We start from the raw sequence: 26,953 nt of genomic DNA on the forward strand, positions 1-26,953 counted from the left end.
ACACATATCATAATGTTCAACTTCACGTATACAGTCATTAATATATTCCAAATAAAATAAGTCCCTCGATACTCCGTGCTGCTGCTGACTTGAAATAAAATAGACCGCGTATGTGGGCAGTCGGTCCGACACTAAACAGCAGTCTGTTATAATCACATTTTTATGAGCTAACGAATTCCGTTATATTGGACATTTGTATTAATTATATCAAGCGAAGAACTGAGAAAGCAGAGAGACGGCAACATTATCGTGGTTTGCGTGACGACTCTCTCCACCTCGCAACGACTTATTTGCAAAGAGTATGGCGCTGCAGAGAAGCTGATTCAGTGTTATTGGCTCTTTTCTGGGAACCGCACAGCAGCGCCCCCCACCCAACATTGGCTGAAAATGGCTGAATTGGAGTACTGCTGGAATACTGCATTGTGCTGATAGTGCTCTGGCTCTGCAGCTTCACAAAAGTTCGCACACCCAGCACTAAGCTCTCGCTGACGACGTCGTTGTCATTATTAGAAGCAACGAGGAAACAAATGTAATGATCGTTTCGTTCATCGCATAGGCTATTTAATTTTAGCCTATTTTAATACAATTCAAATAATCAAATTGTGCTTAGACTCAGGGAATTATTTTCACCGGACATTAAGACCGGAGAGATTAAATATGTCGGACTTCAACAGATTTTGCCGGTCAAATACCGGTAATTACCGGCTAACGGAAACGCTGGTGTCGACACGCAATTGTCATTTCATAATAAACCCATATCACCGCGGTGCACAGAAAGTTTCAATTTCAGTTTCTGGCATTTTTAACCAGTGGAGAAAGGTAAGAGATTTCCCTATCGTTTTTCTTATATGAATTATTCTACGTTAATAAAACATACCTGGTGATCAACTACAGTTTGCTGTGAACATTATGATGTGTGTAGTGTTCTGATAACGACGGCTAGGCAGCGGGGCTGGATGCTGGATTTTGCGAGAAGCATATGCAGCTGCAGAGCCGCAGAATCCACCATAACCCACCCATCTGTACCGGCACAGTGCAGTACTCCAATTCAGCCATTGGCAATTCAGCCGTTGGGTGGGGGGCGCTGTTGAGCCGGGCCTGTGACCGGACCTGAAAGCGCCCCTACTCTGTGGCTCTGCAGTTGCATATTATTGGGATTCGTTGGGACAGCACGGAGTCTCGACTCGGGACTTATTTTATTTGGAATATAATGACAAAATGACGCAAAAGTAGCCTAGTTTTAAGTTAAAATATTATAAATCTACATGTCTTGAGGATGTCATTATTTATATAGCCTGCCTATCAGGCAAAAAAAATAATTCTAACGGAAACACTGATACCGTGATATCTACCGTTACCGTCTATGCTTCAAATTATACCGTGATATACATTTTAGACCATACCGTCCACCCCTAATATATTCCATTACTTTTCCTGATATTTTAGGTTTTTGCCGTGGTATCGTTTTAGAACCGTTATCGTCGATACCTAGGCTGGTATCTGTATCGAAGTAAAACATCTCCATCGTGACAACACTAGCCCCGTTATGTAAGCAGACGTTGAAGTTGTTGTATACAGAAGTGTTGAGGTCCGTCCTCGGAGTCATGTGGGCCACGTCTCCTCCGGCAGCTGTCCCAGCAGAGGCACGATGACTGAGAGAGTTGGACCAGCGCCATCTCCTCCACAGCATGGACCATATTCGCAGCGTTGTTCATGAGGTCCTTGTGAACTCCCACCCTCGGAGTTTACTCGGACAACAATAGATTACTCAACCGTGTGGCCGGTTTCAATTGCCCTACTCTGAAAACACGAGACGGGAGTCTCCGGTCATCATCAGTATAGTGTGGGTAATTGTCTCGAATCCATTCACAGGCTCCAAACTAAGAGCGCTTTCACACTAGGGACCCGGGGGCCGTTTCCGAGCACGATTGCCCCAAAAGTTGTGTAGTGTGAACTAGGGCTGGGCGATATGGCCTAAAAATAAAATCTCAGATTTTTTCTACTAACTATCACCCTAAAATACTCCGTTCCGCCCCAATACATTGCAACGACGTCCACCGCATACCCCACACTACTCTAACCGTTACCTCAGAATTCATGCCACACACCCACTCCGCACGTAAACTATAAAATAGCGGCGTGCAAGCTAATGATCCTAGCCAGCCTTGTTTCCAATGTACTATCACCCTAAAATACTCCGTTCCGCCCCAATACATTGCAACGACGTCCACCGCGGCGCAGCATACCCCACACTACTCTAACCGTTACCCTCAGAATTCACGCCACACACCCACTCCGCACGTAAACTATAAAAAGCTAATGATCCTAGCCAGTCTTGTTTACTACCCAGAGGTGCACCACGGGTCTCCTTCGCTGTCGCCATCTCCTTCACTGATTGGTTGTTAGTGTGCGTGTGCTGATATCCAAGCTCGGAAAATCGATTTGAACACTGAACACTGAGTGCCACAGAGCACTGAACTTTCCACACACAAGCACACATGAGCACACACACGACATGCACGCTGTGCACGCTCGCACACTAGCAGCCACTTTAACATGAGCAGGCACACACTCATGCCGCACACACCCACACTTATGGCCAAAAGGAAAGGTCACTTTAAAAATAGCATAGCAACAGTAACAGTGTATTGCACTACCAAAGGATCTAGCATGTCCTACATGCTATGTAAATAACTATGTACAGATACCGAGATGTCCCACCATGTTACCGGTTTGTTACCCGTTTATTGCACAATGTTTTTTATTGGATTCTATTATATGTTGTACCACTGTATTGCACATCGTTGCGGGCAAGACCACTCTCATTTCATTGTATACTTGTATGCCGTGACAAATAAAACTCTTGACTTGACTTTACTTTCTTGCATTGCGCAGATTCAGACGTCCTCATCGCCGAATTGTGTTATATCCTGAGGACTTCTTAACCTCACCTGTATAACAATGTTTACCGGACCACTACTTTAGTTTGACACCTTATTCAGACTACAGCTCAGGTACATACGTGCAATCACTTCCTGGGACCACAGCGTGGAACTACGGCAAGTATTTAAGGACAATACATCACACTCCCAGACCCAACTTTGAGAAATACCGTAGATTAACGGCATCAATTGTATTATCGCACGATAATAGTCCCGCGTTAACGCAGCACGTTAACCGCCCAGCTCTAATATATATAAAAGGTTACTCTTGATCAAACAAAGATGAATGTCCCTATTGGGATTAATAGTGCAATAACTTGCTTTTTCACCAAACTTCACTTAAAACAAATAAAAGGTGCCTCTTGATCATCAAACAAGAATGAATTTCCCTATTGGGATTAATAAAGTACAAATCTAACTTTCACCAAACATCACTTTTTGTAAAATAAAAGGTGACTCAAAAAAATAAAATATATAATTTTTTATTTCTTTAATCGTCCTAAATCATTCATTCGAATTCATCAAATAATCGCCCAGCCCTAGTGTGAACGCTGCGTTCCGTCCCCAGGAACGGATAACCATTCCGTGGCCAGGAGTCGGGACCACTTGAAAAGGTGGTCTGGGGAACGATTCAGGCGTCCCCGGCCACGGAACGATTAAAGTGTGAACACAACTGTACCAAAACACGGAAGAGGCTTGCTGTAACAACGTGACGACGACATGACGTCATAACTATTCGACTGTCCATTGTGGAAAAAAGAGAATAGGTCTGTTTCTCACCTTATTGATGAACGCGAGTAGCATCTTAGCAGAATAAAGGCATTTCTTGATGCAAAGGACGACTCTATTCTACAGGCTTTGACTATTTCTCTTAACGACTTGTCGCATACTAGATGACGCAAGTGTACTCTTGTGTTCATTGGCGGATCGCAAACAAACTAGGTGCATACCGCCACCTGCTGTATCGGGGTGTTGCTCCCTCAAGTGTGCTCGGGAACTAAACGAGATTGGTACAGTAGTGTGAAAGCTGGCCGAGTGGGGAGGGGGGACTATCACTCTCGGGAACGGAACGAGAGTTGACCCAGCCACTACTAGTGAGGTTGACCGAGCCACTACTAGCATGTATGCGTGTGTGCGCACATGCGTTTGTGTGGCATTAGCCTGAGGGCCCAATGGTGTTCTGTGAAGCACATGCTCTCACTGTGTGACCCACGGCTTCCTGCCATCAATCAGACTCTAGTCCACTGCATGAATGGGCATTCATTAAGATGGAGGGGCCTGGCTGATAGAGGACAGACACACACACACAGACACAGGAAGAGTGACCGCACCGCCTGATTGGCTCGTCTCCGCGCTGATCGCAGCTTGCTCGGGTACTACGCAGAGATAGTGAGTCATAGTTGTGTCTATACATGATGCGATCCACAGGTCTGCATGGGGCCGGGAGGACGGCAGACAGTAGCAACAGACTGTACAGAATGGAGGCCACTGCACAGACTGCTGCTGAGTCATTCAGCCGTGTTGCATATCCCACTGTAGGTGGAAGGGAGGAGAGAGAGGGAGGGAGGGAGGGAACAGGATGGGAGGAGTTTTGGCAGAGTTGATCTCTTCTGCCTCTGTAACTCTGTGTTCGACTCATAGGCCCCGGAGCTAGAAAGGTCCCTCCCTCCCTCCCTCTCTCTCTCACCCTCATTCACAAATATTTCAGGCAGGCAGCTTCATGTGTGGCTGGGCCAGGAACAGCATCTGAGGGGGAAGCGGGCAGCCCCCACTGCCCAGTTGTGTCGGTTCCTGCCTCTCCACTCACTCCCTCTCTACCTACACTCTCCCCCCTCCCTCCCTCTCTCTCTACCTACACTCTCCCCCCCCCTCTCTACCTACACTCTCCCCCCTCCCTCCCTCTCTCTCTACATACACTCTCCCCCCTCCCTCTCTACCTACACTCTCCCCCCTCCCTCCCTCTCTACCTACACTCTCCCCCCTCCCTCCCTCTCTACCTACACTCTCCCCCCTCCCCACCTCTCTACCTTCTCCCCCTCCCTCTCTACCTACACTGACTCTCCCCTCCCTCTCTACCTACACTCTCCCCCCTCCCTCTCTACCTACACTCTCCCTCCCTCTCTACCTACACTCTCCCCCCTCCCTCCCTCTCTACCTACACTCTCCCCCCTCCCTCCCTCTCTACCTACACTCTCCCCCCTCCCTCTCTCTACCTATACTCTCCCCCCTCCCTCCCTCTCTACCTACACTCTCCCCCTCCCTCTCTACCTACACTCCCCCCTCCCTCTCTACCTACACTCCCCCCTGCCTACCTCTCTACCTACACACTCCCCCTCCCTCTCTACCTACACTCTCCTCCGTCTCTACCTACACTCCCCCCTCCCTCTCTACCTACACTCCCCCCTGCCTACCTCTCTACCTACACTCTCCCCTCCCTCTCTACCTACACTCCCCCCTCCCTACCTCTCTACCTACACACTCCCCCTCCCTCTCTACCTACACTCTCCCCCCTCCCTCCCTCTCTACCTACACTCCCCCCTCCCTCCCTCTCTACCTACACTCTCACCTCTCTACTCTCTCTAACCATTCTCTCTCTACTCCCTCCCTCCCTCCCTCTCTACCTACACTCCCCCCTCCCTCCCTCTCTACCTACACTCTCCCCCCTGCCTCCCTCTCTACCTACACTCCCCCCTGCCTCCCTCTCTACCTACACTCCCCCCTGCCTCCCTCTCTACCTACACTCTCACCTCTCCCTCCCTCTCTACCTACACTCTCCCCCCTCCCTCCCTCTCTACCTACACTCCCCCCTCCCTCTCTACCTACACTCTCACCTCTCCCTCCCTCTCTACCTACACTCTCACCTCTCCCTCCCTCTCTACCTACACTCTCCCCCTACCGCTCTACCTACACTCTCCCCCCTCCCTCCCTCTCTACCTACACTATCCCCCTCCCTCTCTACCTACACTCCCCCCTGCCTCCCTCTCTACCTACACTCTCACCTCTCCCTCTCTACCTACACTCTCCCCCTCCCTCTCTACCTACACTCTCCCCCTCCCTCTCTACCTACACTCTCCCCCCTCCCTCCCTCTCTACCTACACTCCCCCCTGCCTCCCTCTCTACCTACACTCTCCCCCTCCCTCTCTACCTACACTCTCCCCCCTCCCTCCCTCTCTACCTACACTCCCCCCTCCCTCCCTCTACCTACACTCTCACCTCTCCCTCTCTCCCTACACTCTCCCCCCTCCCTCCCTCTACCTACACTCTCCCCCTCCCTCTCTACCTACACTCTCCCCCTCCCTCCCTCTCTACCTACACTCTCACCTCTCCCTCTCTCCCTACACTCTCCCCCTCCCTCTCTACCTACACTCTCCCCCTCCCTCCCTCTCTACCTACACTATCCCCCTCCCTCTCTACCTACACTATCCCCCTCCCTCTCTACCTACACTCCCCCTGCCTCCCTCTCTACCTACACTCTCACCTCTCCCTCTCTCCCTACACTCTCCCCCTCCCTCTCTACCTACACTCTCCCCCTCCCTCCCTCTCTACCTACACTATCCCCCTCCCTCTCTACCTACACTCCCCCTGCCTCCCTCTCTACCTACACTCTCACCTCTCCCTCTCTACCTACACTCTCCCCCCTCCCTCCCTCTCTACCTACACTCCCCCTCCCTCTCTACCTACACTCTCCCCCCTCCCTCCCTCTCTACCTACACTCCCCCCTCCCTCCCTACCTACCTACACTCCCCCCTCCCTACCTCTCTACCTACACTCTCCCCCTCCCTCTCTACCTACACTCTCCCCCCTCCCTACCTCTCTACCTACACTCTCCCCCCTCCCTCCCTCTCTACCTACACTCCCCCCTCCCTCCCTACCTACCTACACTCTCCCCCTCCCTACCTCTCTACCTACACTCTCCCCCCTCCCTCCCTCTCTACCTACACTCCCCCCTCCCTCCCTACCTACCTACACTCTCCCCCTCCCTCCCTCTCTACCTACACTCTCACCTCTCCCTACCTCTCTACCTACACTCTCCCCCCTCCCTCCCTCTCTACCTACACTCCCCCCTGCCTCCCTCTCTACCTACACTCTCACCTCTCCCTCTCTACCTACACTCTCCCCCCTCCCTCCCTCTCTAGTACCTACACTCCCCCTCCCTCTCTACCTACACTCCCCATCCCTACCGCTCTACCTACACTCTCCCCCCTCCCTCCCTCTCTACCTACACTCTCCCCCCTCCCTCCCTCTCTACCTACACTCCCCCCTGCCTCCCTCTCTACCTACACTCTCACCTCTCCCTCTCTACCTACACTCTCCCCCTCCCTCTCTACCTACACTCTCCCCCTCCCTCTCTACCTACACTATCCCCCTCCCTCTCTACCTACACTCTCCCCCTCCCTCTCTACCTACACTCTCCCCCTCCCTCCCTCTCTACCTACACTCTCACCTCTCCCTCTCTACCTACACTCTCCCCCTCCCTCTCTACCTACACTCTCCCCCCTCCCTCCCTCTCTACCTACACTCTCCCCCTCCCTCTCTACCTACACTCTCCCCCCTCCCTCCCTCTCTACCTACACTCCCCCTCCCTCTCTACCTACACTCTCCCCCCTCCCTCCCTCTCTACCTACACTCCCCCCTCCCTCCCTACCTACACTCTCCCCTCCCTACCTCTCTACCTACACTCTCCCCCTCCCTCTCTACCTACACTCTCCCCCCTCCCTCCCTCCCTCTCTACCTACACTCCCCCCTCCCTCCCTACCTACCTACACTCTCCCCCCTCCCTACCTCTCTACCTACACTCTCCCCCTCCCTACCTCTCTACCTACACTCCCCCCTCCCTACCTCTCTACCTACACTCTCCCCTCCCTCCCTCTCTACCTACACTCTCCCCCCTCCCTCCCTCTCTACCTACACTCCCCCCTCCCTCCCTACCTACCTACACTCTCCCCCCTCCCTACCTCTCTACCTACACTCTCCCCCTCCCTACCTACCTACACTCTCCCCCTCCCTCCCTCTCTACCTACACTCTCCTCCTCCCTCTCTACCTACACTCTCCCCCCTCCCTACCTCTCTACCTACACTCTCCCCCTCCCTCTCTACCTACACTCTCCCCCCTCCCTCCCTCTCTACCTACACTCTCCCCCTCCCTACCTACCTACACTCTCCCCCTCCCTCCCTCTCTACCTACACTCTCCCCCTCCCTCTCTACCTACACTCTCCCCCCTCCCTACCTCTCTACCTACACTCTCCCCCTCCCTCTCTACCTACACTCTCCCCCCTCCCTCCCTCTCTACCTACACTCCTCCCTCTCTACCTACACTCTCACCTCTCTACTCTCTCTAACCATTCTCTCTCTACTCCCTCCCTCCCTCTTTCCGGCTCAGCCCTCTGGGTGGAAAGAATCATTTGTTTTCTCTCTCCCGCTGTCAGTCAGGGGCTTGTTCTCACTGGCCCCGTTGCCTAGCAACAGCAGGGCTGGCTGTGTGGTGTGACTGTGCGTTGACACGGCGGGCCGAGGCGAGACGGCGAGCGCGTGCTTCCCTCGCCGCTCCGCTCCCCCGTCGCAGTGTGCCGGCAGGCGGCCTTTGTGTGGCTCCGGGATGTGTCTTGCACGCACGTACACACGTAAACACACACTAATACACACTCTCGCTCACAAGACTGTACTTCATGCTTCCTCAGTCTCTCCCTAGAGGCTGCCTGCCTGTTGTACAAGCATGTCACAGTCTCATATTCCATTAAATTTTTTGTGATTAGTTTTATCTGCATCCTCCATTTTCCATTTAATGGATCGAAAAGGATAGAATCTTTGGAGTCCAACATATAGCTTCATTTCCGAAGAAGGAAAAGGCGGAGCTCTTGAATCTTACATGCTATATTAGCAGGTACAATAGTGCATCAGATGGGGCACAATAGTGCATCAGACAGATATATGGTACAATAGTGCATCAGATGGGGTACAATAGTGCATCAGACAGATATATGGTACAATAGTGCATCAGATGGGGTACAATAGTGCATCAGACAGATATATGGTACAATAGTGCATCAGATATGGTACAATAGTGCATCAGATATGGTACAATAGTGCATCAGATAGGGCACCGTTCTCTGTTTCAGTGTGGACTCTCAGATTATTGACTCCTGGCCTGGTGGGTTTGTTGATGTTTTCCCCCGTAGAGATTAGTCTCCAGTCCATGCTGTTCTGTTTGCCACCTCGAGCCACGGGGGTTCCTCTCCACCGGTTTACCAGGCGGAGTGGAACGGGATTATGTGGTGCCGGGCGTATTTGAGTTCCTCATCTTTCCAACATAACCGCTTCTCCTCTTCATCAACGCCTGCCTGGTAATGATCATTGATTGATTGAACATTTTATTAACAGATTGCAGAATGGGTACTATTCAGTACGGCTCAATATACACAATCGTTAAGGGGATGCAGACCAGAGAAAGACAACTTTCGTCTTGTTTACATCAGGGTCCCCCATTTTCAATTCATAATGGTCAGACGTGGCCCGGGCTGGCGGGCGTGGAGAGGTATTCCCCCCCCCGCTCTCCACAGAAACCCACACTTTGGGTCCAGATTCAACAACTGCGGCATTGCATCGCACACGGCATCTGTCGCACCGCATAGGGGGCTGGGAGATGGTAGTGCCAAAGTCCATGAACCCCCCCCCCCCTTCCCCCTCAATTACCAACATAGAGTGCCCTCCCTCCTACACCCCAACAAACGAGCAGCGGTGATGAGGGGGGGAAGCCTGGGCATGTCTCTGAGCATGGGCAGACACATCCAGGAGAGAGGGTCTGCTTGCTGCTGTGTGGAACTCAACACTGCCTCCTTCTGTCCAACCGTGTCTCGTTGATCTGCGTGTGAGGAGCCGTTTCCTTTTAAAACCTCTATACTGGATATTAGGGATGCACCGATCCGACTTTTTCAGTCCCGATACCGATACCTGGGCTTTGGGTATCGGCCGATACCGACTCGTACCGATACCCATTGTTCAATTAATAAACTGTATGCCTCACTGTGTGGAAGAGACTGGGATCATTCTTTTGTGCAAGGCAACATCAGGCTTGACTTGAAACATCCTAACTTAGTGAAACAAAATGTAACAAATGATGTACTGAATTGTTATTTATTATAAAGATAAAAAAAAAGGTAATTTTTATTAAAAGAAAAGAAAATTCAATTGTCTCCGATACCCGATCTAGCAATTTTAGTCATATCGGGGCCGATATCAATATCGGATCGGTGCCTCCCTACTGGATATTAGTCCATTGATGTTAGCCCCCCTCCCTCCCCTTATGTAACGTGATTAAACTCAACGCAGGCCCTGGAAGCAGTTTGCCGACGACGCAGCTGGTCGCTGAGTGACAGAATGAGAGCGTCTCCGACGCGCGCTCTGCGGAGGACATCATTTCACCTCGTATGACCGTCTCTCCTCAGGCTGCCGGCTTAGAGTGTTTGTCTGGGAACGATGATGTCACGTCGTCGTCTTTCTTAGAACCCACTTGGTGCAACCGGATGACCTGGTTCTCCACACGGCTACGGCGGAGCCCGGGCTCCTCACACTCCCAGGTGCTTCTCCAAAAGCCCATTTAGTTATTTAGCTAATGGGCCTGCTTTACACTGTGCCTTGGCAGTCATGAGTCATGCCTTTTTACAGGCCTTTGTTTCACTCATCAGTATCTGAAGGCTGCCCAGGCGGGCTACTGGCATCAGTATCGCAGTGGTTGGCTGGAAAGTGTGCAAAGAAAGAGGCATTTTACACACACACAGCACACACACACACACACACACCATCCATCTCAATTGGGTTCCGTCTGTAGTTTTAACAGTCTCTGTAAAAGCTTTGACGTCAGAGACTACTGCATCTCGGTTACTGTTTGTTCAGCGAAAGCCGCTGATGCTTTCTGCTAAATGGAACGTATGTAGGATTTCGTTTATATTATTTGGGGACGCAGAATGTCCCTTTCCGAGTCTTGACTCTGTGCCAGTGTCAGGCCTGTATGCTGCCCGTCTGTCAACTTAAAGAGGACATGTTGTGCTTTTTGTATTTTCCCCTTACCTTTAGCCTGTTTTATGGTTGGAGGTATAGTGATGTTTATTATTGTTCACTCATGCAATAAGAATAAAAAAGATAACGCACTCACTGGTCTGATTCCTGACTTGCGTTTTCTTTGTTTTGTAAAAATCGTGAATCGCTTGTAAACTCTTTTCTTTCTCTTTTCCCACCTAACCGGTTTACTAAAAGATGTTTCTTTAGTTATATATCTTATAATAAGATATACAATTGCTGCATCTGATCTGCAATACCTACTTTTACAGTTTGATCTGAATTTCGTGAACCAGGAAGTGCCACCGTACAGACAGGAGTCAAAACTGACAGGTTGAGGCTGATGCTGAATGGCTCAGCCTGTACAGCTGTAACTAGATGCTTTTTTGACCATAGAAACATGCAAATGTTTGTAAATAGACCACAAAAATAAAAAAATATTATGGGCTTTATAAACCAGCGTTGGAGAGCATTCTCATCCACTTGTCCACTCTTGTCCTTGGGGTGCTGTTGTATGAAGCAGTCTTCCACAACGAGCTGCGCTAAAACTACTTGCCATCAACCTTTTCATTATACTGTTATCTTCATATGAAGTCTTCATTATTCTTTTGTTGTTTCTGTGTTTCAGGCCAGAAAACGTGTCTCCACCTTCACGGCGTATTCCCCTACATCTATGTTCCCTACGACGGCTACGGGCAACAGCCGGAGCGCTACCTGCGCCAGGTGGCCTTCAGCATCGACAGGGCCCTCAACGTGGCCAGGGGGAACCCATCCTCTAACACCCAGCATGTCTTCAAGGTGGCGCTGGTCTCCGGCATGTAAGTTGGCCATTATAGGGTTGTTTTGTGAACACTAGGCGAGAGCTGGAAGCACGTTCCTGGGTGAGAATTGCGTTTATTTTGCACGTTAGAAGGGGAATGCATAAAAAATTTGTGAAGCTTCTTGGAATAGAGTGCTAATCAAAGACCACTGACCACAGCCCCTTGGACCATTTCATCCAGTATGTGCGATGAGATCTGGCCTCGTCATCATTAGGCATCATTAGAGCCTATTAGAGCCATATGGAATCCGCGATCACGGAATCGCGGACGGAATCGCGGAATTGAGCAATAAAAATGGAATCAACTATAATTTTTTTTTTTTTTTAATATATTTTTTTTTTTTCTTTTTTTTTTTTATGTTGTGGGACTTGTACAGCACTTTGTTCAACTTTGTCAGTGCTGTAAAGTTTAAACCTTTTAAAATCTTAGACAAACAAAACACTTTGCTTTCATGAAATATTGTAAGCCGTCATTTGAGGCTTTATAAAAGCAGCATAATGAACACAAATCTGTCAGTGCCGAGTCCGACCTCATCTTAAATAACAAACAGCATTGCTTGTTGTAGTTAACAAAGAGAGGCAGAGTTGATTTTGCAAAAATATATATAATTTTTTATTTTTTTTTAAATAATCAAATTTTATTTTCATATTCGAATCCCATGCCCATCGAACGAAGCTTCGAAGTATTTAAGACAGCCCTATTAAATGGACTGTTATATCTTATTAAATTGTGGACATTTATTCATTCCCACTTATTAGACACTACCGGTATTTCTGATGGTAAAATGAGCGTACAAAGCAAAATACAGAATTCTGAAATATTAAAACGGAAAAAACGGAATTTGGAAAAAAATTAAATGGAATTTGGAAAAAAATAAAACTGATTTCATATGGCTCTATCCGAGGGCAATTTTCACACCTGGAGCATAAACCCTCTTCGGTTTGTTTAGGGGGGTGAGAACGTCCTAATAAGTAAGAGCACCCTGGTCGCATCTCTCTAAAGATTTGTAAATAAAGAGTCAAAAGTACTGATCCACCACAGGAAAAAAGGAATAATGTACGTTATGTTATAGCAAACATGTAACGTGCAAGTATTACAAATAAGTACATATATTACATATTCAATCTTAACCTTAACCGTTAAGCGAATGTTAAAACTAACCTTAACTATACTCATAGTTAGATAGCGGTGAGAGTACTCTCCTACTCATGTGATTTTCAAACGACAAAATTACTTTCAAGATTTGTTCATACGGTACACAACAAATATACCTTGTCCGTCCCAGTATCAAAGTCTCTTAATTTAATCGAATGCGTGAGCTAAACTGTGCGTGTCTAGTTTGAGCGCCTCTCTCCCTTTTTTCACCCCTCTATCCCATTGCGAACAGTATAGGCTACAGAAACGCTCTGCGACGCATTCCAAGAAAAATATGTCTCTCCCCCCTGTATAGTGCTTAAGTAAATCAGCCACAAGCAGATGAGACGGAAAGACACAATTCATATCCTGAACCAGAACAGGCCAGAGTGACGATGCAGGGGACAGCCAGTGAAACGTCCTGCCTTTTTTTTTTCAACTGGAGTTTCAGTGACTAAAGTACAACAACTAGACAATTAGATCCACTGCAGGACAGAAGGGACAGAGCTGAGGGACTGTCCCCCTGGTGGCAGGACAGAAGGGAACATAGCTGAGGGGCTGTCCCCCTGGTGGCAGGACAGAAGGGATAGAGCTGAGGGGCTGTCCCCCTGGTGGCAGGACAGAAGGGACAGAGCTGAGGGACTGTCCCCCTGGTGGCAGGACAGAAGGAACAGAGCTGAGGGGCTGTCCCCCTGGTGGCAGGACAGAAGGAACAGAGCTGAGGGGCTGTCCCCCTGGTGGCAGGACAGAAGGAACAGAGCTGAGGGGCTGTCCCCCTGGTGGCAGGACAGAAGGAACAGAGCTGAGGCACTGTCCCCCTGGTGGCAGGACAGAAGGAACAGAGCTGCGGGACTGTCAGGGCTCTACAGTGCGACCATATTGCTCGCATATGCCCCTAGAAATATGTGTGTGCGAACCGGAAAAATCAATTACTCGCACTTCACTCGCACGCACTGTGCGAGTGAAGATTACAGCCTCAGTCGTGCTTTTTTTCTTCCTGAAAGTCCGCCATTGCTATATGCGAGACTTTCCCGAGACAGTAACTTATTCTAGTCTTACCAATAGCAATAGATTTTAGAACACCTAGATTTATCGATAGCAATAGTAATATAACGTTAATGCAACAAAACGAATGCCTTGCTTTGTTAATCATAACGTTGATGCAGTAGCGTATATGTCGTTGTGTTGGCTGTAATGGACATGATAACAACATAACACTGTGTACACATTAAAATTGCGATAATCGATTCTAACATTTTCAAATGGATGCAGTTGACTTTTCCCCTTAGGATCGATGCATTGCACCAAAGTCACACCAAAGTCACTGGCCCACTGTGCGTGTCTGTATGTGTGTGTGCTAACTTGGCTAGCGTTATCAACAGCAGAGGTGGGTGCAGGCGGTGTGACGTAATTGGCAGAATCGACTGTCAATCAATGGTCTACCTGACACGCAAACTCATAAACAATGTTTCTGTACTGGAGGTGTACAGTATTTCAATAGGCAACCCTGAAAGGATTATTTTTCTAGAAGAGCAACACAGCCAAAACATAGGCATTGTATGCATAAAAGGGGCTAAAGTTAAGTGACTGTTACTTTTGTAGCAGTAGTTTGATTTGATAGTTTATTTGATGGGGACAGCTAGGGATGGGTACCGAATTTGGTACTTTTAAAGGTACCTACCGAAACACGTCGGTACTACCGAGTATCGATTCACGTGAGATCCGCCGGTGCCAACTTTCGGTATAATGCGCAAAAAAAAAGAGTCTGACGTCACTTTTTGTTGACCGCAAAAATGAAACCGCACGTTAAGGCACAATACATGTTTTCAAACTCTCTTTGGGTGTTTGCAATTCATGGGGACTGGGGACTGGGGAGTATATGTCTCTGATATCTATCTTGGTAGTGGGCAGGTTGTTAGAAAGTGTAGCTCAGTTTCCACATCTGCTCTGTCTGACATGGCTGTTAGCCTAGCGACAGAGCATCTTTAGAGGAGAGGAGATTGAATCCGGGACACAATGGGACACTGGCTCTGTTCATGGTCACGAATGGATTCCAGCTTAATTTATTTACTACAGATGAGATGACAAACGTGTTGTTTCTGTTTTTCTTTTTGACATACTTGCGCCACACGGAACAACTGATCACTACAGCCCAGCATCATATTACTGTAGCCAGTCTCTTGAAACACCACTATCTCCAAACTTCCACTCTTCTTTTGCTATGTGCTCGCGCTGCCGCGGTGGGTTTTATTTTTAGCTGTCGGCTTACTCCTTCCATAGTTTGACATATTTGTAACCCATTTGACGTTCTTAAGCTGACGTTAGCTGAGCTAACCGTCGGACATAACGTTAGCTCCTAGGGCTACAGTGCAAGCCGGCACAACTCAGAAGAGTAGAGGATGTGACGTCGGTAAACAAGCCACACACACCGCAGAGCGGGTCTTCTCCAAAGCGGGGGTGGAGCAAAAATAACTGCTAGAATACTCAACCAGCAGCAGAGTAGTTCATTGCTGCTAGATTGTTTGTTTGTTGAATCAGTTGTAAAATACTTTACATCAGTAAGATGTAAATAATAATAAAGTAATAATAATACATAATTTATTTATTAAATATTAAGTTTGGATAATTTTTTTTACAACTGAGGTAGGTAGATAAAATTTGGAGACTAAAGTACCGAAAAAAGGTACCGGTATCGATTCACAGGTACCGGTACCGGTATTGGTTCAAATGTGAAAGGTACCCATCCCTAGGGACGGCACATGTTAACACAATGGGGACCGGCCATGTATAAATACGTGTTTCGAATCCATGCGTTGTGGACCAGAGGCACGTATATAGCCGTGGCAAGTTATACTTTTATTCCATATTAATAACTGGATCAAGATCCCCGATCGACTCTGCAGATCTACCCGCCTCTGTGGAATCGGCAACATGCAATACCGGCCAGATCCTCTTAGGGGCGCCATCGCTCCACTGCAGTATCATTGTGGGCGAATGGATTTTTTTTTTACCCTCCAACGGAGTATCACCCTATCACCCTATTACCCTGATCCGAAACGAACATCATGCATGTGTATTACGTTTCGAATCGCAGATTTCACCATGGAATAAGAGGATTTATCATCAACCAATGGACATATCGATCTACCAGATGCCAATCGATAACAGGGAAATGCTCCCGGGTATCACACGGGCTGACTGTAAGACATTTATCACCTAATTTATAGCCGGATCGGAGCTTGCTGTGCAACGCTAGCAATCGATCTGTGAATGTGGCTACTTACACGGACGCTGTATTGGTAATCAATAATACTAATCGACATCCCCCGCCGCCCCCCTTTCATCCATAGATGCTCTGGGATAGTCCGGATCATAAGCAGTTTATGTTATTTCATTAGCATATATACAACGGAAATGCCGTTGAATATAACGTTAGTAGCCTTTAGCTCTATAACTAGCTTTCCAGAAAATAGATGATACGAAATCTGCGATAAAGTTTCTATTCACGGCGCTGTAAAATGACAACCTACTGATGGATTTTTTTTCCTTTAAGCCATTCTGAAGGGACGGTTTATGCACTCAATTGACAATGAGAATGGACAGATAGCAACACTATAAAGTATAGATATAGCTGTTAGAAAACCCACTTGTTTGTTTACATTCCCCGGTCCTCTAGCCACTAATTAGACTAAGCCCATCGGTCGTCAAAGTGTTAATGAACATCAAGTACAAAATACAAAATGTAAACATGCAGGGTTGTAGCAAGAGCTAATTTACACCAGGAGACAGCAAAACTCTTTCAATAAATAAATAGCCTGCTTAGGGTAAAAGCATTGTGACAATCAATGATAAAAACAACAATAAAAACAAGAAACAAGTTACATAAACGAAATCAGATTAAAAATGATCACAGTTCTGGTTTGCCTTAAGATGCAGTTTAAGATTGGTCTTGAACATGGAGTATGTGGGGCACTCTCTAATCACAACTGGTAGGCTATTCCAGTAGTTACCACCTTTAACAGAGAACACAGTTTTAGCAAAGTTAGTATACCGAAAAGGCACCTTACAGTCCCCTCTACTGATGGCCCTGGTGGTAATGCCAGTGTCTCCTTTTTGTTTAATGTCACTGCCTTTTTTATTAGGTCTCTAGTTGTTGGCTACAACTTTGCCACAGTAGGCATTAATCACTTAATAGTTCAAATGTCTGTCCCATTCCCGTTTGCACACGCAGATACACACACACGCACACAGTGGGCCAGTGACTTTGGTGGTATGTGCTATTGCACAGATGTGTGTCCCGTTCCCGTCTGCACATGCACGCACAGTGCAAATATACATTTATTTTTGAAAAAAAATAATAAACTCCGTTACTTGAAATATTTTCATTGTGCTCCTAAATATTTTTGTGTGCTCCTAAATTTCTTTGTGTGCTCCTAAATTTTTTCATTTAGGAGCAGATGTGCTCCTTGGGAAAAAGGTTAGCGTAGAGCCCTGGCTGTCCCCCTGGTGGCAGGACAGAAGGAACAGAGCTGAGGGGCTGTCCCCCTGGTGGCAGGACAGAAGGAACAGAGCTGAGGGGCTGTCCCCCTGGTGGCAGGACAGAATGGACAGAGCTGAGGGACTGTCCCCCTGGTGGCAGGACAGAAGGAACAGAGCTGAGGGACTGTCCCCCTGGTGGCAGGACAGAAGGGACAGAGCTGAGGGACTGTCCCCCTGGTGGCAGGACAGAAGGAACAGAGCTGAGGGGCTGTCCCCCTGGTGGCAGGACAGAAGGGACAGAGCTGAGCGACTGTCCCCCTGGTGGCAGGACAGAAGGAACAGAGCTGAGGGACTGTCCCCCTGGTGGCAGGACAGAAGGGACAGAGCTGAGGGACTGTCCCCCTGGTGGCAGGACAGAAGGGACAGAGCTGAGGTGCTGTCCCCCTGGTGGCAGGACAGAAGGAACAGAGCTGAGGGACTGTCCCCCTGGTGGCAGGACAGAAGGAACAGAGCTGAGGGACTGTCCCCCTGGTGGCAGGACAGAAGGGACAGAGCTGAGGGGCTGTCCCCCTAGTGGCAGGACAGGAGGAACAGAGCTGAGGGGCTGTCCCCCTGGTGGCAGGACAGGAGGAACAGAGCTGAGGGACTGTCCCCCTGGTGGCAGGACAGAAGGGACAGAGCTGAGGGGCTGTCCCCCTGGTGGCAGGACAGGAGGAACAGAGCTGAGGGGCTGTCCCCCTGGTGGCAGGACAGAAGGGACAGAGCTGCGGGACTGTCCCCCTGGTGGCAGGACAGGAGGAACAGAGCTGAGGGGCTGTCCCCCTGGTGGCAGGACAGAAGGGACAGAGCTGAGGGGCTGTCCCCCTGGTGGCAGGACAGAAGGAACAGAGCTGAGGGGCTGTCCCCCTGGTGGCAGGACAGAAGGGACAGAGCTGAGGGACTGTCCCCCTGGTGGCAGGACAGAAGGAACAGAGTGAGCGATTTTGGGTTTTGCGTGTAACTACGATTGTATTTTCGCCCAAGAGAGGCAATTCAAGTTTAAAGCTGCACTACGTAGCTTTAGGAAAGAAGTTTGAACCTCTGAGAACTTAACATGTGATATATCAGGATCCCTGGAACAGACTATGACCTAGAAATTATCTGTGGTGTCCTACCCCTACCACATAATTAAAATAAACAAGATAATAAATGTTGTATAGATTTTGGAACCGTTTAACACATTCGTGGCCAACCACATGTATATATACGTGTTTGGGATCCAACGCTTGAGCGCCAACCACTTATATATACGTGGTAAGGTTGTTTTGGCTTTTATTCCATTGTAATATCCTACTCGATGTCACAGAGCGGCACTGCAGATTTACCCTACTCTTGGGATTCGGAAAAGTGCATTACCGGCCGCCAGATCCTCGTAGGGGCGCTGTCTCGATAATGCAGTGTTCCTTGTTACAGACCGGTGTTTTGTTTTTTTTCATCGTGGGTGGACTTTTCTGTTAGCCTCAAGCTATGGCTTTAGCAGATCACCTGGAATACTTTTTGCGACGCTGAATTCAGTATGCAGTAAAGGAATATAGCATCAGCCAATGGACATATCGATCTACCAGATGGCGATCGATAACTGGGAAATCCTGTTTGGGATCCAACCGGCCCACGGTAAGAGCTTTTTCACGTAAATTACAGCCCGATCGGGCCTTGCTTTGATAGCCGACCAGCCGATCAGCGAATGAGGCTAATGCCGTTATTGGTAATCAATAATGAGAAACTACGTCCCCGCCCCCCCCCCTTTCATGCATTCATGGTGGACCATGATAGTTTTAGCTCTAGCTTGTGTATAGCCGAAACGCCATTCGATTTAACGTTATTATTAGCTTAGCACCCTGTATCTCGCCTTCCAGGAAATACCCCAGAACATTGTGGTATATAGTTCATATTCACGACGCTATAAAATGGGAACGTATTGATGAAAAACATATTTATTTAAGGCATATTGAAGGGACGGTTTATAGTGTCAATTGACAATGGACAGATAGCAATAATATAAAGTATAGATTTAGCTCTACAAACAGCCTCACGCACAATGAAAGGTTGTTATGATAAACTGGCCTTATAGAGTGAGATTAGACTGATCCCAGTGGCCGCGAAAGTGTTAATAACTGGTATCGTTTTGTCTATTTGGGCACCGGGATCAAAACGATACCCAACCCTAAACGAGATCATTACTTTTTGTTTAAAAATGCCTAAATAACATCATACTAAACAAATACCAAATTGCATGCATTATTAATTACAGACATGGAATTGAACAACTTAAATATGTTGTAACATTTGTACAAGATGAAGTGGAAATAACTAGACTGTTATGTTGTGGAATAAACAGCTGGCCTGCATGATCACATGATTTTGTTTATAAAGTATGGTTTGTTTTACGTTTGTCAATTTGCAAAGGGAAACCTAACCAAAACCTCTGATTTGGATCATTTCAAAGACATTTAGTTTAGAAGACTTGAGAATCTGAAATGCGGTCCCAGGTTTATACCGTATGAGGTATGTTGATTGATTGTTTATTATTTTGTGGTGCCCTTTTCTTCTCTCCACACAGGCCTTTCTATGGATACCATGCCAGGGAGAAGCAGTTCATGAAGATCTATCTGTACAATCCTCAGATGGTTAAAAGGTAAAGGTCACTGTGAATCCTAGTCTGACAAGTTGGACCCATGGAACATAGGCAAGCTAGCTCTCCATTGGGTCTGAAAGCGGCAGAGAAATAAACTAAAAGCTTTCCGGTGAAAATGGTCATCAATAAAGTCAGTTTGATGTGCTGGTGTCTTGTCTCATCATCGCTGGCGGAAGAAAACCTTGGAGTCGTAACTCTATTTTTCTTTAAACATTTAATTTTTTTTTTATAAATCAACTCAGTAGATCATCCTCCATATGTGTGTGTGGTTTTACAAAGTTTAAACAATGGGAAAGCATTAAACCGATCATCTGTCTAAACCTCGTAACTCTATTTGCCCTCAAGTCTGTGTTCGTTTTTTTCATCTCCTGAAAAGTTGGGTTTTTGGAGTTACGAGGTTTTCTTCCGCCAGCGACGTCATACTGCCATGAATTCCTGGCACTGATTACATTAAAGTACAGGAAAAACATGATTTATTCATTTATCTGCGTTACCAAGGAAACAGGCTGTGTGCTGTCAGACGAGGGTTTTTTATATTAAAGCAATGCTGCTGTTGTTAGTACAAGGAGGGGCACAACATTTTATTTCCCCCACACTTTAATGTTATCACATGGCAGGATGACACCATCACATCACCATGGTAACAAGACACCATCACATCACCATGGTAACAAGACACCATCACATCACCATGGTAACAAGACACCATCACATCACCATGGTAACAAGACACCATCACATAACCATGGTAAGTCAAATTGACTTTATTGACGACCATTTTTAGCCGGCAACCTAATTGTTTATTTCTCAATGTGCCGCTTCCAGACCCAATGGAGAGCTATCTTGCGTGCGTTCCGTTGGTCTGACGTGTCGGGCTATGTGTTCACACTATGTGAGAAGCGCTTTGAATGGAGGCGGTGCTTGTCCCCTCCATTGTTTAATCTCAACCGTACCGTACGCACGACTCGCTCTCCTCTGACACACTAAACTGAAATCAATTGCGATGTACGCAGTTGTACAGGTCGATGGGTGCGAGTGGTAGATGCAGGTTGGTCTCTGGGGGGGGCTGTCCGTGAGAGCGGTGCCCCTGTGAGAGGAGACATGCTGCTGCATGAGAGGGAGAGGGAGGGAGAGAGAGGGGGAGAGGGAGGGAGAGGGAGAAGGAGAGAGGGATGGGGAGAGAAGGAGAGAGGGATGGGGAGAGACTCTGATGTCCTCAGCCCTGTGTCCCTGATCAGTCAGTCAAATCAATCGGCACAGATCTCTGACCTTTTTAAAGGGGAACTGTCTCCAGGACAGACTGAACGTTTGCATGTGAATCCTTCCCCCTCTTTCTTTTTCATTATCAAGCAGAATTACGACTGGAACCTTTTTATGTGAGATTGGTTATCGAAGCAGATGACTTCCTCATGAATTCCTATTTTGTGTGTGTAGGCACACAACTTTGTTTGTGTAATAGTCTTGTTGTGTATTTCAAATGTTTTGCGTGTTTCAATCTCAAATCTTGGCTGTGGGTTTGTTTCCCCCCAGGGTGTGTGAGCTGCTGCAGGGCGGCGCGGTGATGAACAAGAGCTACCAGCCCCACGAGGGCCACATCCCCTATCTGCTGCAGCTCTTCATAGACTACAACCTCTACGGCATGAACCTGCTGAACCTGGGGGCCGTCAAGTTCCGTAGGAGCCAGCAGAGAGGTGAGGGACACGGCAAGAAAAAATAGCATTCTGCAAGAAAACAACACAAGAATTTTTCAGATGGGAGGTTTTGTTCTTCGGGGCAGTGCTAGCCATTTGTATCACTCTGTGTACAAGACTTCATTATTAATGTCAATTAGAGGCCCCTTTTCTGCTAGAAAAACGCAGTCCCCGAAGAACAAAACCTCCTATCTGAAAAATTCTTGTTGTTTTCTTGCAGAATGCAATATTTTTTAAGGTTATACAATACACTGTTTTTGGACTATATTACTATATTATGTGTTAACAATACCGACCAGGTATTAGTGCCTCACAAAGTGCATATAATGGTTTCCCCCCACTTTTCTTCTTATTAGGGGTGGGACGATACATCGATCCAGATCGATACATCGATGTAATTATCAACAATCGAATCGGATCGATGCGATGTAATAAGATCGATTCATATCGATACTCTTATTTTGAAAATCCTGTGGCGAGTCTCATATCTGCCCAAGAACAACAGCAGTAGCTCCGTGTGTGTAGATGTTACAGCATAGCATTCTCCCTTTCTGTGTGTGTGTGTGTGTGTGCGCGTGTCTTTGGAAAGACAAGATGAGGTCAGAGGAGTTTGATGTTTAAATGTTATTTAAACATAAACAATATAATACATAATAAATGTAGGCCTATACATGATCATGCAACATCAACAAATTGTTGTAGGAACGGTTTGGGAGAGGGAGGTTGTGAGTTTTGAGTTCCAAAAAATGTAGCTTAAAGTTTAAAGCTCAATATATAAAAACGTGGCACTTTACAGTGAACAGGAGGTCTATTTGTATTAAAAACAATAGATTGATTTTCCTTTAAATGTCTGGAAGAGCTCAAAAATACAAATGTCAAATGATATTTTCATTACCTTTTTTTTGTTGATCTAAATTTTACCGATTGTGTTAAATGGGCATATGATATCATCTCATATCGATCGCAGGCACCTGAATCTAATCGTATCGTATTGTATCGTGAGAGACTTTGTGATATCGGCAAATATCGTATCGTTGTCCAAAGAATCGATATCATATCGTATCATGATGAAACTGGTGATTCCCACCCCTACTTCTTATGCAGATAGGAGGTTTTGTTCTTCGGCCATCGACATGTATGTTGAGGCTAGCTAATTGACTTGCAGCTGACGGTGTACGGCAGTGTATGATTACACAGATTTCCCCGCATCTACTTCCTCTCTCCGGTTCATATTAGACCTGGGTCCATATGGTTCTTATCTTTTAATGGTATAATGATATTTGAACAATATAAAAATGTTCTCCACTACAAATTAGCCTGGGATGTGTAGTATTTTTAACGTCATTGTTTCATTATTCAAGTTCCTTTCGTATTCGGGTACCATTGCATATTCTTCATAATACTGCTATAATGTGCACTTTTCATATGTGATTAAATAGAATATATGATGAAATATCCTTGGCATAGAATAGCGCCCTCGATAGCGTTAAATAAGCGCTTGTTTACTAGGGAGAGATGCAAAATGGCTGCCGCGAAAGTGTCCGCAGAAGGCAGCCGTGATGTAATATCCTCCCTACCCACCTGCCTGAGGCACATTCCCCCTGCCGCATGGGGTTCCTGTCTCTATCTCTGTTTTGGCCGTTGGACCTACTGTATGGAATGAGCAATTAAAAATCAATTTTAGAGAAGCAGAAGTCACTATTTTGTGAGGGTTTATTTGATTTCCAGTTCTGAACTCATCCATTCACTGCCGCTGTACCGTGGGCTGCATATGCATAGTATTACCCGCCTCATGCCAACCCAAACAACCCCTCAGGCAGAGCTGGTAATCTGATACCTGCCAGATAAAACTCAAGACTGTGAACTGAAGGCTGTATGGGGGGGGGCGGGGGTTGGGCTTTAAACTCTCCCTTTTAGAGGTAGTGAACCTGTTTGATTGATTGATTGATTGAAAAGTTTATTAACAGATTGCAGAATGGGTACAGTACAGTACATCTCAATACATACAATTGTTAAGGGGATGCAGACCAGAGAAAGACTTTCGTCTTGTTTCCACCAGGGTCCCCCATTTTCAATTCATCATAACATATATGACATACATGACATACAGATAGACAGTACTGCTACATCTATACATTTATGACATATCAGATTTGCAAATACAGTACTGTTTGTGATACAAAAGTGTCCAGAAAAGGAGTGTATATACATTTGGCGTAGAAACTGTACATTGGAGGAGGTTGGTGGGGTGGGGTTGGGTGGGTTGGGTGAGGGCTGTACATTGGAGGTGGGGGGGGGGGGTTGGGTAGGGGACACACACACATTTTACACTGTACATTGTGCCCCATCCAGGCCGCGTTTTTTCTAAACCTAGCCGCATTTCTGGCAGACGCTCTCTGATTGGCACTGACGCGTTTGCCCAATCGCGTGACAAGCTGTGTTTTTGCCCATTTCCACGTCAAACAGCCTGCAAACTACCTGGCGTTCTATCGCCATGCTCTAAGACGAACTCTAACCTTAACCAACTTCGAAAGAGTGCCTAAGCTTAACCAGTGTAGAAACAGGCGTCGGCCAATCGGAGAGCGTCTTGCCAGAAATGCGGCTATGTTTAGAAATAACGCATCCAGGCCCCTCTCAGTGAGACTAGCAGACTAGGGCCTTCCCCTCAGATCCAGGCTGAACTTGACCCCTGCAGGCCCATATATCTCCTGCTTCCCGGCTGGGAATAAAGCCCCAGATAGCTGGTCCCGTTTGATCATGGCTAAGCCCTAATCCTGGACAGGTACCTCCGCTCTTAATGCCTGAGTGGGCGTCCTCTCTCTCCCGCTCCCGACAGGGGGTCTGGCAGGACACCACCACGCATGAAGGCGTTAATGACTCGGGACAGAAACCCCCCCCCCCATTTGAGATTAATAAAGGTTCTCTTCAAAATGTTCACGCCACACACTTCCCAGACAAAAGACGTAGCCATCATGTTTGATCTGCCTCTGGACTGACGCAATGAATGGAAAGAGCATTACGAGCGCTTGAGAACAGAGAAGAAAAGGCCGTGATAATGCTGCACCTGTGGACACTTTCTCCCCCTTCAGCTCAATTTAAAAAACAAGTTTTGTAATCCGGGCTCAAGTTGCATGTGTGATCAAGGGGAGCCTGGGATAGCAAAAAAATATAAACTTAAGTTCAGCTCAATGGACTTTAATGTGTTTTGACGCACCGCACATAGCTTGAACGCTGTCATCAAGTGTCGACTTCAAAAAAAAATAAAAGTCTCACCGCAGCATGTACAACAAGAGAATTTCACACATTTCCCCCTACTATAAAGGTTTGCAGCCAGTAATATGTGTGTGTGCTTGTGCGTGTGTACACACTGAAAGGCTCACTGGCGGCCCCGCGTAAAGAGGCTCCCACGGGTCGTCCCAGCGCCAGCCCTCTGAAGAGCCCCAACACCTCCAAGCTAAACGACAGCTCCCTGGGGGGCACGTTTGTCCGCTGGGAGGAGGACGCCATACCCTGGTGAGTCTCCACCGCATAACCTCTCTCTCGCTCTCTCTCTCCTCTCTCCTCTCTCCTCTCTCTCTCCTCTCTCCTCTCTCTCTCTCTCTCTTTTCATCCATCCATCCAACCAACCTGATGTTATCGTTGGGAATGGGTCTGAGCTTGCAAAAGGGCAAATACCGCCGCCTATCGTCTCCCGGATGGTATTGCACATCATTGGATTGGCTGGGTATGTGCATCAGGGGGAAAAGATCCGGTCCGGGTTTCCCTTCTCGGGCATGCAGTATCGTGTTACCACATTGACTGGGGAGGCTGGGAGCATCGTGGATTATGTGTTTTGGACTATAACGTTGGATCAATGGACGCGATCGATATTTGGAATGGTGATCAGGAATTGGATTCATCTTTTTGCAGAACATCTGATGTGAGGTAAGGACTCTATGTTACCAGTCTTGGGTTAATCAGATGTTCCTTTCACCGCCATCGGAGCGTGTGTGTGTGTGCGTGCCGTTGGCGCGGAGCAAGACACGGATAAGCGATTTTTCAGCCCGCTTCTCTAGTGTGCATAAGGACACATATACTATCGATAATTGAGCATTTATTTGAAAACTATTCATAAATCAGCCGAAAAATTACGACATGTTTTGTGTATTCCACTAAAGGGCTATTATCGCGTCTTTCTCTGGAATTACTAGAAATCTCAAACTATACTCGTATTCAAAACGGTATAAAACGGTTGATGTACCGATGTACCGATGAAAAAACAATCCGCTTCGTATATGTTGACTGCAAGCAAGTCATTGATAAGCGACGGGTGTATTAGACCCATAGCCATAATTTAATATATAGTTTAAGCGTTCGCAAATATCCCCGTCCTCCCATTGATTAAAGCGCTGGCCTACAAGCCCTAATTTGGTCATATCCGGCCGGCTCTGAATGTGTTAAGGAAGTAGTATCAGGGAAGATACAACACCATAGATATCTATAGAACTATATCTATGTACTCCACTCCTTCTATTCCGGGGCTGTAGAGAGCATTCTGACTGGGAACATCACTGCCTGGTTTGGAAACGGCACGGCCCAGGATAGGAAGGCCCTACAGAGAGTGGTGCGCTCAGCAGAATGGACTACGGGTATTGCACTACCACCCCTGCAGGACTTATACAATAGGAGGTGCAAATCCAGAGCCTGCAGAATAATGAAGGACCCTCACCACCCCAACAACAACCTGTTCAAGCTGCTGCTGTCAGGCAATCGCCTCCGTATACACGCAACAAGAACAGAGACTAAGGGGGCTTTCTCATTAGGAACGGGTGCTCCGCTCCGTCCTTGCTCCGTCTTTGAGTGCGAACTCTCCCCCCCCCCCCCCCCTCCCTCTCCCCCCTCTGGTTTGTGTACACACTGCAGTCTTGGTTCGCTCCAGGTTTTATTTACGGTTTGCGTTTTGAGCGTGTAAGCTGCCGTAGGCGATGATGTCACACTCGAATGTCACACGGTGATGGAAACTGGATGCCGATATAAAGAAACGAATAACCAATGAATATGAAGTTATATTTGAACCTCTGTTGTCAAGCCTTGTCAATATAACCCACCCCCTTTTCTCACGAATGGAACTGGTGTCGTGGAGTCCGCTTTGAGCGTTTTCCAGGGTTAGCGGCTAACG

The 26,953-nt window shown here is 47.3% G+C and overlaps 1 protein-coding gene across 1 annotated transcript in view; it reads left to right on the plus strand.

Moving 5' to 3' along the window:
- The window catches only part of rev3l (REV3 like, DNA directed polymerase zeta catalytic subunit), a 126,835-nt gene that overhangs the window by 37,703 nt on the left and 62,179 nt on the right, over positions 1-26,953 (plus strand). Inside the window, exons 2-5 of the mRNA XM_084314925.1 lie at positions 11,625-11,814; positions 20,030-20,104; positions 21,635-21,795; positions 25,170-25,308. Of these exons, the coding sequence (XP_084171051.1) occupies positions 11,625-11,814; positions 20,030-20,104; positions 21,635-21,795; positions 25,170-25,308 (565 nt within the window). The remainder of the gene's footprint in view (positions 1-11,624; positions 11,815-20,029; positions 20,105-21,634; positions 21,796-25,169; positions 25,309-26,953) is intronic.

This window comes from Notolepis coatsorum, assembly GCF_963971535.1.
Source record: "Notolepis coatsorum genome assembly, chromosome: 5".
Lineage (NCBI taxonomy): Eukaryota > Metazoa > Chordata > Actinopteri > Aulopiformes > Paralepididae > Notolepis > Notolepis coatsorum.